Source organism: Lactuca virosa, chromosome 7 (assembly GCF_052849685.1).
Source record: "Lactuca virosa cultivar CGN04683 chromosome 7, Lactuca_virosa_CGN04683_v6, whole genome shotgun sequence".
Taxonomy (NCBI): Eukaryota; Viridiplantae; Streptophyta; class Magnoliopsida; order Asterales; family Asteraceae; genus Lactuca; species Lactuca virosa.
In genome coordinates this window covers 63,577,770-63,591,005 of record NC_136432.1, presented here as the reverse complement: position 1 = coordinate 63,591,005, position 13,236 = coordinate 63,577,770, and the positions used below count along the sequence as shown (strand labels likewise).

Genomic DNA, 13,236 nt, shown 5'->3' with positions numbered 1-13,236 from the left:
TTTTAGATAAAATAAATACAATTTTTACATGTTAAATATATATTTAGGTATGGATTTTTCCAATTGAGATATGATGCTAGAGGTAAACGAGGCTTCACAAGGTTGCAGAAATGTGTTGCTGCAATTAAACTTATGGCAATGGGGGAGTCGCCCGATTCTGTTGATGATTATATGAGAATGTCTGAGAGGACCGCACGATAAAGTTTGTATTATTGGCAAGAAGTGTTGTTAAACCTTCGGTGACGAATACTTGCGCAAACATTCGTTGCATGATATGCAACAACTATATGCAGCGCATGAAGAAAGACATGGTTTTCCGAAAATGCTTGGGAGCATTGATTGCACACACCGGAACCGAAGAAATTGCCCCGTGGCGTGGAAATGCCAGTATTTGAGCGGTCATCATGGAACGCCTTCATTGGTATTAGAGGCTGTTGCTTCACAAGATTTATGGATTTGGCATGCTTATTTCGGGGTTGCGGGTTCCAACAACGACGTCAACGTTCTCGATCAATCACCAATATTTGACGATCTTTTGTCAGGAAAAGTTTGGGTATTACCTTACAGATGGAATATATCCACCATATTCCACGTTTGTGAAGGCGTTTAGACAAATATTTCAAGAGACGACAAGAAGGAGCACGTAAGGACGTTGAACGTGCTTTTGTGGTTTTGAAATCAAAATGGCACATAGTTGAACATGTGGCGAGACCTTATGAGTTAGATACTCTACGAGATATCATGTATGCATGTATCATACTGCATAACATGGTTGTCGAAGATAAAGGACGCAATATTGCAACGTATTCGCCTACGGAACCTAGACATGTGCAATTTCAACCAGGGACATCAAAATATTTACATAGAGTGGTTGATATTTAAGACCAACAAAAACACAAGCAACTCCGTGAAGACTTGGCATATTACATCTATGTTGGTCACGAAGATGAATAGTTTAGGTCAAAAAATGTAGGTTTTATCATCATTTTTCTGTTTTTTAGGTTTTTCATTGTTTTTGTCTTTTGTTGTAATTTTTTTAATGTTGTTTTTAATTTAAGATTTATTAAAATTTTATTTTTACTTTTCAAATGTTATTTTTAATTTATGATTTAATTTATATGATAAATATAATTATTATGATATAAATAAAAAAACAAATTCGAAATATAGAAAAGAAAAACATCAAAAAAAAATTAAAAAAATAAAAAAAATAAATGATGTTATCACATGTTATTAGATGTTGCACATTTCTACCTTGAGTGTTATAACACCCATGTATGAGTAGGATGCTGACGTGACACCTTTTGGGTGTGGTAACATATAATAACATGTTGCCCACACCCAACAGTCTAACAAGACAAATGCAAAGTATTTGTGTTGTCAAATGATTTTGTGGAAAAATTGGTGAAAAAATGTTTCCCATGTGATGACAAATGATGTTACAAGTTATAAGGTTTTTGGTGAGACGATGAAAGAAAGGAAGATGTTTCTTTGAACACCTTATGCCGTTGCATTTATTTGATGTTTAAGGACTTTGATTTCGTTTTTGAAGAACATAAGGTGACTTTAACAAAGAAAAGAAAGATACCAAACTTCATTTATGAGAGGCCACAATTGTTTCCTATGTTGAAAGAGTTTACCATGGGGAAGGAACCTATAAGCTATGGCCACTTAAATTTACCACTACCCATTTTACACTTGGTTGTCTGCAGAAGCAAATAGGTGCATTGATTTTAATATCCGTGTTTGAAAGTTGACTGACTTGTAACTTTGCAAGATTTGTAATATGGAAAAAAGTTGGGGCTATAAATATAGGCATTTTGAGATTTTGGGCATGAGTTTTTATGTGTCTCAAGGCAAATTCTGTAACATCCTAAAATGCATCTTTTGTAACAACCGAATTTCGGGGATAAATTAAAATCTATTAACTTAAATAATTATAATTAATTTAAAGTAATTATTTGATATGCCCTTATTTACACATTTATTTCATACCATTATCTTAATATATTAAGCAAAAATGTTATATTAAAGATAAAATATACTTAATATGCTTTGAATCGGATGAATACAAAAAAATTCATATAACTGATGAGCAAAAGGAAAAGATTGGGACAAGAATGAACCTAATTATATAGATAAAGATCAAAACTTGCCAAAAATCAACAATACGTGATGCGACACAACTATGTTTGCGCCGCGACCAAGCCTTAAAAGTCAAGTACAATGCCGAAACATCGCAAACCGCGACATAACTATGTACCTTTCGCAACGAGACAATAGTGAATTTCAAAAGTCTATAAATAGACGTCCTCTTTCAAAGCGTGGAATCATCGACTAATCATTCAGTTTGCTTTAGTATAATGTTTAGTAATACTTTTATGATTGTTTTCTCTTTTCTAGCAATTATTATGGTCTAATACCCTTTGCTTCCGTGTAGATGTAGATGAACCCTTAATACTATGGTTTGATTTCTTAGTTTTGGATTTATAAAGTTTTATTATATATTATGCTTGTTTGATTGTAAACACCTCTATATATATAAAGTTTCGATTTTTATTGCCTACAACTGAGATATATATAGTCTAGATGACCAATAAACTGTTAGGATTAGAGATGGACCAAATCCAAGGGCTAGGTAATATAATCATGAACTTTAATGTACGACATAGCATAGATGACCATTTTATGCTTAGATTGATTTTCATGATCATTAAGATTAATCACTAGGATTAAGTCTTTCATAATTCGAACATTTAACTAATTATTTAGTTAGCTAATTGGATGATCATTGTGTTAGTTGTTTTATAATTAATAGTATTAATTAATCGGATCAAGATAACTAATCATTATAAAAATCGGTAATTAACAAAATAAATTCATTGTACTTCTAATATATCAACCATATAATTTTTTTTTCGAGATCTAAGTGGAAATATTTTATATTTACATACATACATACATGCTTCAACTATAATTTTATTTACGGTACAACCTTTCAAAACCTAATGCAAAATTATTTAAAGGATGCATCTTAAGACTATGTTTAAAAGGTATATCCACAACCGATTGTGGGGGATGATAACTATATAACACAAAACATATAAAGACAATACACAACCAATTAAGCGATGCGCAATGAGCTATTCACACCCCAACTTTGACACATGACATCAAATGAGAGGTTGTTGAGATTTCTATATTTCTTATACTTGTTAATTAACTTTTTAGATAAAATACTAGATAGTGTATATATTATTTAAAGCATGGGTTTTGTCTTTCTGCCATTTAAATACTGTTTCTATAGATTTAAATAACAATTTATATAGACCATAATAATAGCTGCTATAAATTAAAAAAATAAAATAAAAAATGTCTTTAGTGGCGACGCCTAATACTAATATTTTTTTGTAAGCTTTGGTAATTTCAAGTACTAATATCATCTAATCCAAAACTGATTAGTTTTTTCCTGGTCACTACTTAAATGTATAAATAAGAGAATACTAAATGGAATTATTAGAAAGCAAATTTTTGTTACAAATGAAGAGCTAAACGCTGGAAATACAAGTTTGAAAGAGAGAAATCAATGTTGATAATGAGAAAGATGCTAGAAAAATATCTGCTGAGATTTAGAAGAGGCAAGCTGCCAAAGACACGATGGCTGCAAGTAAAGCAGGAACCTGCAATGCCATTCCATCACTCTGCATTGATGGAGAAGGTGCTGGTGCTCCCCCAAACTCCTGAGCCATGGTTCCAGAACTGTTGAAGGTCATGAGAACAATCATTGTAATGGTGAGTGCAGTGGCTAGCTTTTCACCTCCCATTTCGATGAGTGATCTTTGCTTATATGTACTTGTAGAGAAAGATTGGTGTTTGTAGTTTGTATGAGTGGCAAATAAGGGCAGTGGGATTGTTGGCTTTTATAGCTGTTTAGTGGGGATTAATCGAGGAATCTAACAGCTAATGACATGGTAAATATTATTTTTAAAGAAGGTGCATAATCATTTAACAGAAAGTGGGCATCAAAGCAAACACTAAATAAAAAATCTCAACTCCAGTTCGCCATTGTCTACCAGGCTGGACAATCTTCATACCATGATACTGGCTGATAAATGAATTGGATTTTTTCTCTAGATTTTGATAAGAACCACTACGCTCTTAGAGACAAATATTTGGTAACTAAAGTAAGTAATACATAAGAACTGTTCCAGCAGCCAACTTTTGTGATAGAAAGCCATAATGCTAATATGTACATTTTGAGTTTCGACTGTTCGGTTTAATAATAGGACAGAACCGTTAATTAACTATTTATATTTAGGTTTGTTACTCCCCTCAGTGCACGGTTGTCATATATAGTTTGTTTTCAATAAATATTTACTTTGATAAATTGTATTTATTTTATATTTGATAATAAATTTTACTTGGAGTTCTAAATGTGTGAATGCTGTCTCACCTACACTAACCAAAGCTTCTTTTTAGTTTTTGAAAATATACTCCATTTTGAAACGGAGTATTTGGTGTTTGGAATAGTGTGGGCTCATATCAAAATTTTAGTTTAATAGCTTTTTTTTTCTTCTTATTCTTTCTCTTTCATTGATGTGGACACTTTTAACATGTGACCCATGTGGGCTTATCATTAATGTTTGTAGGACATGTATTAGACACTGTGTGGTAGTATAATGCCGACGGTATTCATACTTGGCAAGGGTTGACGGCGTCAAACACCATCCCTTGATGGCTTTTGTTGCCGGCGGCAATCACTCAACGGCGAGAATGTGCCGTTCTCTCTCTCTCTCTCTCTCTCTCTCTCTCTCTCTCTCTCTCTCTCTCTCTCTCTCTCTCTCTCATTTTACCATCTTTTAATTGGATGTTGGCTCATGAACACCACACCCTAACTCTCTACATTGAATGGAAAGAATGGCAAGATGGAGGTGGAACATAGGTGGAGTGTGGTGCTATTGGCACCACACCGTTTAACCTTACTAAGAATGAGAAGACACTACAAAAACGGGAGTAATGGCGACGAGACGTGATTCATAGCACACAAAAAGTGAGTAATGTTGTGAATAATGGTCATCGGAACAAATATGACATATTATGTTACTGATGACATATATCATTCATGGGCTTCATTTTTCAAATAAATATTTCTCTCCAGTAATCCGAAAGCATAAGATGTTCGATCAACATCAAGAGGCCGTCATTAAAGATATATAACGAACATTTGGAGTTGTGACGAATTATGATTGCTTGTATTATTAGGCATAATATAATAATTAAAAATGAACAATAAACTTACCAACATTACAAGGGATAATGACTTAAAAGGGTAATATATTTTTTGATTTGTACACATTTGGTCACTGAGTTTTTTTTTCGTCTACATTTACCCCTTCAACTTGTTAAACTGTATACATTCAGTCGTTATGACCAGCTACTCCAGGTTACCCGGTAAAAATGACTTAATAGGGTAATATATTTCCCACTTTGTACACATTTAGTCCTTAATATTTTTGTACACATTTAGTCTTTTTTTTTTTTTTTTTTTTTTTTTGCAAAATAAGTCATTTTTTTGTACTCATTCAGTACTTATGAATGGTTTTTTAGTTTTTTCTCACGAAATCTTACGTGGGGCATTCATTAATGATGTGTATGTGGCTTTTGATGCTTATATCCATCGCGATCTCGACTACTTGGTTGCTTAGGTCATGTGTTCTGAACGTCATAACTTCTTCATATGATCTCAGATTTTAACGATCTTTATATCCATGTGTTCGTATTTTAGTCTGCTACAACTTTCATTTAGATTACTCCCATTAAAAAATAATATATTTTTACTTACGATTTTTATATCTATACGCGGTGGCGGATTTAGTATGGTCCCGGTGTTGCACCGACAACACCTGTTTTTTCTGTTCGCAGTGGAAAATTTTTCGCTTTATTTTTTACGTTTATACCTATTTTCCATGTATCGGCAACACCTATTTCATCTCGGCAACACCTACTATGTATTACTGCGTCTTCCCCTGTCCATACGTTTTTTATGAATGCATGTATGTATGTTTTTTTTTATAAAATCGTTAGTAAAAATATATTACATTTTAACGGGAGTAATCTTAATGAAAGTTGTAGTAGACTCAAAAAATGAACACGTGGATAAAGATCCTTAAAATCTGATATCGTATGAAGAAGTTACGATGTTCAAAATACAAGACCTAAGCCAAACCACAAGACTTACGCAACCAAACAATCTAGATCGCATTGGACATAAACATCAACAACCCCAAACACCTCATCAATGATTGTCTCACGTAAGATGTCGTGAAAAAAACCTAAAGAAATCATTCATAAGTACTGAATGAGTACAAAAAAAGGACTTATTTTGAAACAAAAAAAAATGTTAAGGACTAAATATGTACAAAAATATTAAGGACTAAATGTGTACAAAATGAAAAATATATTACCCTATCAAGTCATTTTTCCCGGCTAACCTGGAGTAACAGGTCATAAGGATTGAATGTGTACAGTTTAACAAGTTTAAGGGGTAAATGTGGACGAAAAAAAAACTCAGTGACCAAATGTGTACAAATCGAATAATATGTTACCCTTTTAAGTCATTATCCCACATTATAATCAAGAAACATATTACAGTTACATGCATACAAATGGAAATGCTGATGTTAACTGCTCTACTGAGGCGGATTATAAATATGTCAAGTTATATGATTAAAATAGAACTACACAAACGAGAAGCTCATGTATCTTAAAAAAGATTTGATTGAACATATATGACAAAAAATTGGCGATCGTAAAGGTATGCAATTTGTACCTTTTGTATTTTTTGTATTTTTGCATTTTATGCATTGAATTGTAATTTGGTTTGTTTCTTTTAATGAAGACATATTTTATTTCAATTATATTTAAAAAAAATTATGTATACTATATATTTTAGTTATTTTTAGAGATCATTTTTTAATAGAAAATTTAATTAATAAAGTTAAGTGGAAAAATATATAATATTTTACATGCTATTAGAGCTGACGTGTATAGCACCCTTGTTGCTCAACATATCCCTATTGATCTTGATTGGGCTTTGGGCTTTCGACTCCGAGGATGAGTGTTAGTGTACCGATCGGCTTCGAGGAGAAGTGTTAGTGTATCCCACATCGGTGCCACACTATCCAATTAATGTCTATATATGTTGGAGTCATTTTTCTTTGCACAAGGGCCTCTTTTAGAAAGACAATCTTGAACTCCACATGTATTTACAGTTAGTAGTATTTGATTGTATAAATGGATGAATAAGAAATAATATTTAAATAAAAGATTAGTTTGTAACAAGTCTCTAATAAAAATTGATTGTATAAATGGGCAAATAAGAAATAATATTTAAATAAAAGATTAGTATATATATATATATATATATATATATATATATATATATATATATATACTAATCTTTTATTTAAATATTATTTCTTATTTGCCCATTTATACAATCAATTTTTATTAGAGACTTGTTAGAACATTTTTTAGAATGAGAACAATTGAGAACAAATTTAAACCACTCATTTATTTTTTCTATTTTCTTGTCTGCACCCCCCTCCGCCTCACTCGTCCCCTCATCAGAAACCACTTTCATTTACTGTCATCGAGCTCCTTTCCTCCGTAATCTCCAAACCTTCCACCACGTATTCTCGTTTCTCCTCTCATAATCAGCATTTCTTTTTTTGGAAGATGATCCCCTCGCCAAACAAAAAATTGATTTGATTTCTGAATTGTGTTGGTCAAGTGATTCTTCAATATACAACGAGTTTTTTTGCTAGGGTTTCAGATCCCGATTATCTTTTGGTTCCTCATTTTGGAGCAGGCCTCTAATATATTTGGTAATTGTCCTCTATTCCTTACACATATTTGTTCTTATGAGTTCTGAATGACGTCAAATAGATACTTGCTGGATGATTAGAGATTCTTGTTGTTATTGTTGCTTCATTACTCTTTCATTTGGGGTAATTAACTTCTATCTTGTTTCATATAATCTCATAGACATTGTGACAACTTACAAATTTTTTATGAACACCAAGTGTTCGATGAAACGCCTCAATGAAAAAACCTCCACAAATAAATCAAGAATAAGGTGGTGTATTTATTGTTGCAGTCTGTAGGTGCTTGTTGATGGTTTTTTCTTGCTGAAACAACATCATTTTGATGTCTCTGTTTAATTTGCCTCTATTTTTTTACTGGATTTCATTTCCCCAAACATATTCAACAACTTGAATGTTTGGTTGTTGAGATTATAAACTGGATTTTATATTCTTACATAGTTTCCCGAAACATATTTTGATATATTTGTTTAATTTGCCTCTGTGTAGGACTCGAAAGAGGTGACTTAAAGAGCTTAATGGGTTAAGTTGGCAACTTAACCCTAATAAGTCTGAAAGTGACATTTTATTTGAAAATCCTTAACTTTGAACCCTTAGGTTAAATTAAATTTCACATCTTTATAGCCTAATAAGTAACCAACAATCATGTTAAAAGTGATAAACTTAAGGCTTAACCATTAATTCCTTAATAGAACACCAAAAATGATTTAGAAGATATTATGATTAATTTTCCCAAATCTGTCCTCCAACTTCTAAAATCCGTGCAAGTCAATACGAACATCTAAAAATCATGAGACTTAGTTTTCTGGAAATCTTAGTGTGTCTACTTTCTTCAAACTTTGAATCATATTACGAAATTCCAACTCCTTGAGGGGTAAAATTGGCAATCTTCTCAGGCTGGTCCATGCTGTCACATATTTCATGCACTGTCTTCAAAAAATCATAATAAATTCATCAGAACTCCAAATGCTAAAATTCAAAAGCCTATAGTTAGATATGGATGTATAGTTTCCAACATATAAAGAGACTGATGTAATTCTTAGTAGATTGATACAGTTTTTTCCAAGAGTGTTGAGTGGTCCAGAAAGTGATAGCTAAAAGTTACCAACTTGTAAATTTAATATAAAATAAGCCAAAAATCATTAGAATGAGATCTTTATATTTCTGAAAAGATAAAAAGGGGAACTTTACCAACATAATTTTATCAAAATTTAATAATGGGTTGAAAGGTAAGAAAACATATCCCAAACATAGGACTACAATCTAAGAGAAAATAAGGAAATATGTACATAAGTTTTATAAGATTAATACAGTAAACACAAGCTAAATAATGTTATAATTTTTTTGTAGGTTCTCGGAAAGGAAATGATCCATCTTGCTCATGCTAGTTAATTTTCAAGATCAAGGAGGTGAGTACTAACTCTCCTATTATGTAGGCATTACTTGTTTTATGTTATTGTTCACAGATACCCTAATAACATGTGATTATGTGTATCTAATCACATATGATTTATGTGGCTAAGATTCTTTTACGTGTTCTCGATTCAATAATTGTTTTCTTTCCACTTTAATCATATGTGATTAAATACATTTAATCAGATGTGATTATATGTTTCTAATCACATATGATTTTATTTGGAAAAAACAAATCTTGTCTATTTAAATCATATATGATTAGATACATACAATCCAATGTAATTATATACACGATAACAAATATTGAACCAAGAACACGAAAACAAATCTTTATCCAAATTAATCATATGTGATTAAATACATATAATCACATGTGATTATATGAATCTAATCTTATATGATTTATGTGGACATAATTTATTTTTGCTTTGTCGATTCAATAGTTGTTCTCATGTATTTTATCACATGTGATTATATGTATAATCGTATGTGATTGAGTACATGAGCACAACTATTGAATCGAGAAGGAAAAAATGAATCTTGTCCACCTCAAATCATATGTGATTATATACATATAATCACATGTGATTAATTACACAAAAGCAATTATTCAGTCGAAACCGCAAAAATAAAAATTGTCTACATAAATCATATCTGATTAAATACATATAATCACATGTGATTATATGTATCCAATCATATATGATTTATATGGATGGGATTCATTGTCACATTCTCGATTTAATAATTGTTCTTTGTCCACTGTAATCATATGTGATTAAATACATATAATCATATGTGATTATATGTATCTAGTCCCAAATGATTTACACGGACAAAAAAATAATGATGTCTATATAAATCATATGTGATTAGATACATATAATCACATATGATTATATACACAAGAACAGCTATTGAATCGAGAACACAAATATAAATATTGTCCACATATATCATATGTGATTAAATGCATATAATCACATGTGATTATATGTATCTAATCACATAGAATTTATGTGGAAAATATTTATTTTCGCGTTCTCGATTCAGTTGTTGTTCTTGTATGCTTAATTACATGAGATTATATGTATCTAATTATATATGATTTATATGGACAATATTCATTTTCACATTCTTGTTCAATAGTTGTTCTTGTACATTTAGTCACATACGATTTCTGTACACAAGATTCATTTTCGCGTTTTTGATTAAATTGTTTTTCTTTTTCCACATTAATCATATGTGATTAATACATACAATCACATATGATTAAATACATAAGAAAAAATATTGTATCATGAATATTATCAATATAAATCATATGCGATTTGATACATATAATCACATGTGATTAAGTACATGAGTAGAACTATTGAATTGAAAAAGAAATGATGAATCTTGTCCACATAAATCATATGTGATTAAATACATATAATCACATGTGATTAAATATATTAGAACAATTATTGAATCGACACAAGAATAAATATTTTCCATACGAATCATATGTGATTAAATAAATATAATCACATGTGATTAAATACACAAGAACAACTATTGAATCAACACGTGAAAACAAATATTGTACATGTAAATCATATGTGATTTAATACATATAATCACATGTGATTTAATACACGATGCCAATTATTAAATCGAAAACACGAAAATAAATACGGCCCACGTAAATAATATTTTATTAAATACATATAATCACGTGTAATTATATGTATCTAATCACATATTATTTACGTAGACAATATTCATTTTTGCATTCTCGATTCACTAGTTTTTCACGTGTATTTAATCACATGTGAATATATGTATTTAATAACATATAAATCATATATGATTCGATACATATAATCACATGTGACTCGATACATATAATCACATGTGATTATATACACGAGAAAAACTAATGAATCAAAACCACAATAACAAATCTTTGTAGGTGGGGGTGGGGGTGGTGGCGACGGGTGCTGGAGGCGGGGTGCTGGTGGTGGGTGGGTGTGGGTGGTTTTGGTGGGTGGTGGTGGCGGGTGGTGCTGGTTGGGTGGTAATGATGGTGGGTGGTGATGGGTGATGGTTGGTGGTGGTGGTGGTTGTGGTGGGTGGGTGGTGGTGGTGGCGGGTGGTGGGTAGTGATGGGTGGTGGTTGGTGGTGGTGGGTAGTGATGGGTGGTGGTGGCGGGTGGTAGGTAGCGGTTGGTGGTGGTGAGTAGTGATGGGTGGTAGTGACGAGTGGTGGTGATGGGTGGTAGGTAGTCGTTGTTGGTGGTGGTGGCGGGCGGTGATGATGTGATTATATGTGTCTAATCACATGTGATTTTATTTGGAAAAAATGTATATTGTCTATAAAAATCAGATGTTATTAGATAAATAATCACATGTGATTATATACACGAGAACATCTATTGAATTTAATACGCGAAAACAAATCTTATCCACCTAAATCATACGCGATTAAATACGTACAACCACATATGACTTAATACACAAGACCAATTACGGAATCGAACTGCAAAAATAAATATTGTCCGCAAATCATATCTGATTAAATACATACAATCACATGTGATTATATGTATCAAATAACATACGATTTATATGATCAAGATTCATTATTATGTTCTCGATTCATTAATTCTTCTTTGTCAACATTAATCATATGTGATTAAATACTTATAATCACATGTGATTAAATATATAAGGAAAATTATTGAAACGAAAACTCAAAAATGAGTATTGTTCATATAAATCATATGTGATTGGATACATATAATCACATGTGATTATATGTATCTAATCACATATGAGTAAAGTTGACAAAAAATAATTATTGAATCGAGAACGCAATAATGACATATGTGATTTAATATATCTAATCATATGTGATTATATGTATCTAATCATATAAATCATATGTGATTAAATACAAATAATCACATGTGATTATATACAGATAAACACGGGTGGTAGTGGTGTGTAGTGATGTTTGGTGGTGGTAGGTGGTGATGGTGGTGGAGGGTGGTTGGGGTGACATGTAGGGTGGTGAATGGTGATTATAGTGGGTGGCAGGTGGCGGTGAAGAGCGGTGGTGATGAGTGGTGGAGACTAGTGAAGGTGATAAGTGGTGGTGGTGGGTGGGTGGGTGGTGGTTGGTGGTGAGGGTGGTGATGGTGTATGGTGGTTTTGGTGGGTGATGGGAGGGGTGGTGGTTGCGGGTGGTTGTGATGGATGGTGAAGGTGAGTGGTGGTGATGGGTGGTGGTCGGTGGTTGTTGGTGTTGGTTGGTAGTGGTAGAGGTGGGTAGTGACGATGGGTTGTAGAGGCGGGTGATGGGTGGTGGGTGGTAGTAATGGCGGGTGGTGGTGATAGGTGGTGGTGGTCGGTGGTGATGGGTGGTGGTGGAGGTGGGTGGTGGTGATGAGTGGTGGAGGCGGGTGGTGGTGATGGGTGGTCGGTGGTGGTAATGACAGGTGGTGGTCATAATGATAGGTAGTGGGTGGGTGGTGCCGGTGGGCGGGTGGTGGTGATGAGTGGTGGTGGTGGGGGTGGTGGAGGTGGGTGGTGATGATGGGCGGTGGAGGTGAGTGGTGGTGATGGGTGGTGGGTGGTGGTTGGTGGTAATGACAGTGGTGATCATAATGGTGGGTAGTGGGTGGGTGGTAGTGATGAGTGGTAGAGGTGGGCGAGTGGTGGTTTTGGTGGGTGGTAGATGGGGGCGAGTGGTGGTGGTGATGGGTAGTGATGGATGGTGGTGGTGGGTGGTGGTGATGGGTGGTAGTGGTGGGTGGTGGTGATGGGTGGTGGTGACGAGTGGTGGTCATAATTATGGGTAGTGGCTATGTGGTAGTGATGGGTGGTGGAGGTGGATAGTGGTGGTGGGTGGGTTTTTGTTGTGGTGGGTTGTGGTGGCGGGTGGTGGTTA

The 13,236-nt window shown here is 33.4% G+C and overlaps 1 protein-coding gene across 1 annotated transcript; it reads left to right on the top strand.

The window, feature by feature from the left end:
- Positions 1-274: 274 nt before the first annotated feature.
- Positions 275-610, top strand: LOC145126717 (uncharacterized). Its single transcript, XM_079062026.1, has one exon. It carries the CDS (start codon positions 275-277, stop codon positions 608-610), a length of 336 nt encoding a protein of 111 aa, XP_078918152.1.
- The last annotated feature ends 12,626 nt before the right edge of the window (positions 611-13,236 follow it).

Coding starts and splice junctions, on each gene's coding strand:
- LOC145126717 (XM_079062026.1), top strand. CDS start 275: ATGCAACAACTATATGCAGCGCATGAAGAAAGACATGGTTTTCCGAAA.